The following is a 1437-nucleotide window of genomic DNA, read 5'->3' on the forward strand; positions in this document are numbered from 1 at the left end:
TACACCCAGAACATGGAACGGGAGGTGAGGAAGGGTGATTGGCACTGTGCCCTCTGCATGTGGTCGTGGATAAGGAGGAATGACCTAGCTTAGCTTAAAATCACTCGTTTTGGTTCTGTGTGTTGGTTTTCAGTGGTGATATATGGGTAATTGGTTGTGTTTTAACTAGTCTTTAGATTTCCAACTCTGATGGCACTAGACCAGTTGGTGCCCTCGGAAAAGCTACTTGTACCAGCGACATGCTGCTGAAGCTGGCTCGGACCACTCCGTACTACAAACGTAACCGTCCTCACATCTGTTCCTTCTGGGTAAAAAAGAGAATGCAAGAGAGAAGAAAAGTGTCCCTACAAGGTACAGACGCAGCTTTAGCAGTTAATCCATTCATTGGGGTAAGAGACAGTTAGCAGTTAATCCATTCATTGGGGTCAGAGACAGCTCCCCATGGGGTTCAAAGGGCAGGAAATGCTGCAGAGGACAGGGCACACAACCCTGTGACCGGGGACAGCACAACACTTGCATTGGGTCTGCTTCAGTGAACGTTGCTTTGTGGTGACACGTTCGCTTGTGAGGAGTTCACTGCACAGCCTTGTAGTGTTTTGCTGGGGCGATGACTGCAGCTCTTCTCCTGCACAGTCCGTTTTCCCCCTCCATGGCGACAGTCTCTTCAGTCAGAGATCTTTGTGTTGGAACAAGAGGCCGTTTGAGTCCAGCTCTTGTGTTTTGTAGTGTTGAACGCTGCGCTGTCAGAGGTGCCATTCATTCAGAACTCGAGGCCATCCTGGCTGCCATTTTAGTTCTTGGGACTTTTTCTTGTGTTTTGGTGTGTTTGCGTGAACGGAGTTAAGCACAGAAGTGACCCGAGGCTGTTAAAAGGGGAGGGAGCAGTTAGAGCCGTTTTAAGCTGGTGTTAAGGGACGCTTTGTTTGCTGAACCTTAGACATGAGAAGCCTACTGATCCCGATGATCCTCTGGCTGATCAGAACATCAAAGATAATTACTATGGAATTAATGATCCCATGGCTGATAAACTTCTGAAACGGGCATCAACCATGCCTCGCCTGGACCCCCCTGATGACAAGATGATCACTGCACTGTATGTTGGAGGGCTTGGAGATACCATCACTGAGTTGGATCTCAGGTGTGTTGGTGAATTCGCTTTTTTCTTTGACACTTTGATTACTGCTCTTCTTCAAGTGAGGAAATCTTGCTCGTAAGGAGGAGAGAGAAATCTGGTTTTCTTTAATGGGGAGCTGGTTGGTGGGCAAGTGCAGAGGAGTACCAGCTTGTTGGAGAACAGATAAACAGACACATTTCCAATGCTATGATTAAATTTTCTCTTTTCAAAGATGAGTCATCCTGAGCTGTTGGGGATACGATGTGACACTTTATACAGGAAAGTCCCATAGCTTCTCCAGCCGCTCAGAAAAGCTGCTGGAG

General features: G+C 47.5%; 1 protein-coding gene across 1 annotated transcript in view; it reads left to right on the forward strand.

The window, feature by feature from the left end:
* Positions 1-6: 6 nt before the first annotated feature.
* The window catches only part of RBM22 (RNA binding motif protein 22), a gene marked incomplete at both ends in the record, with an annotated part of 2390 nt that continues 959 nt past the window's right edge, over positions 7-1437 (forward strand). The window contains 4 exon segments of the mRNA XM_010146360.1: positions 7-24; positions 177-311; positions 313-347; positions 935-1138. Of these exon segments, the coding sequence (XP_010144662.1) occupies positions 7-24; positions 177-311; positions 313-347; positions 935-1138 (392 nt within the window).

The sequence above is a fragment of the Buceros rhinoceros genome, unplaced genomic scaffold (assembly GCF_000710305.1).
Source record: "Buceros rhinoceros silvestris isolate BGI_N320 unplaced genomic scaffold, ASM71030v1 scaffold33892, whole genome shotgun sequence".
NCBI classification, from domain to species: domain Eukaryota; kingdom Metazoa; phylum Chordata; class Aves; order Bucerotiformes; family Bucerotidae; genus Buceros; species Buceros rhinoceros.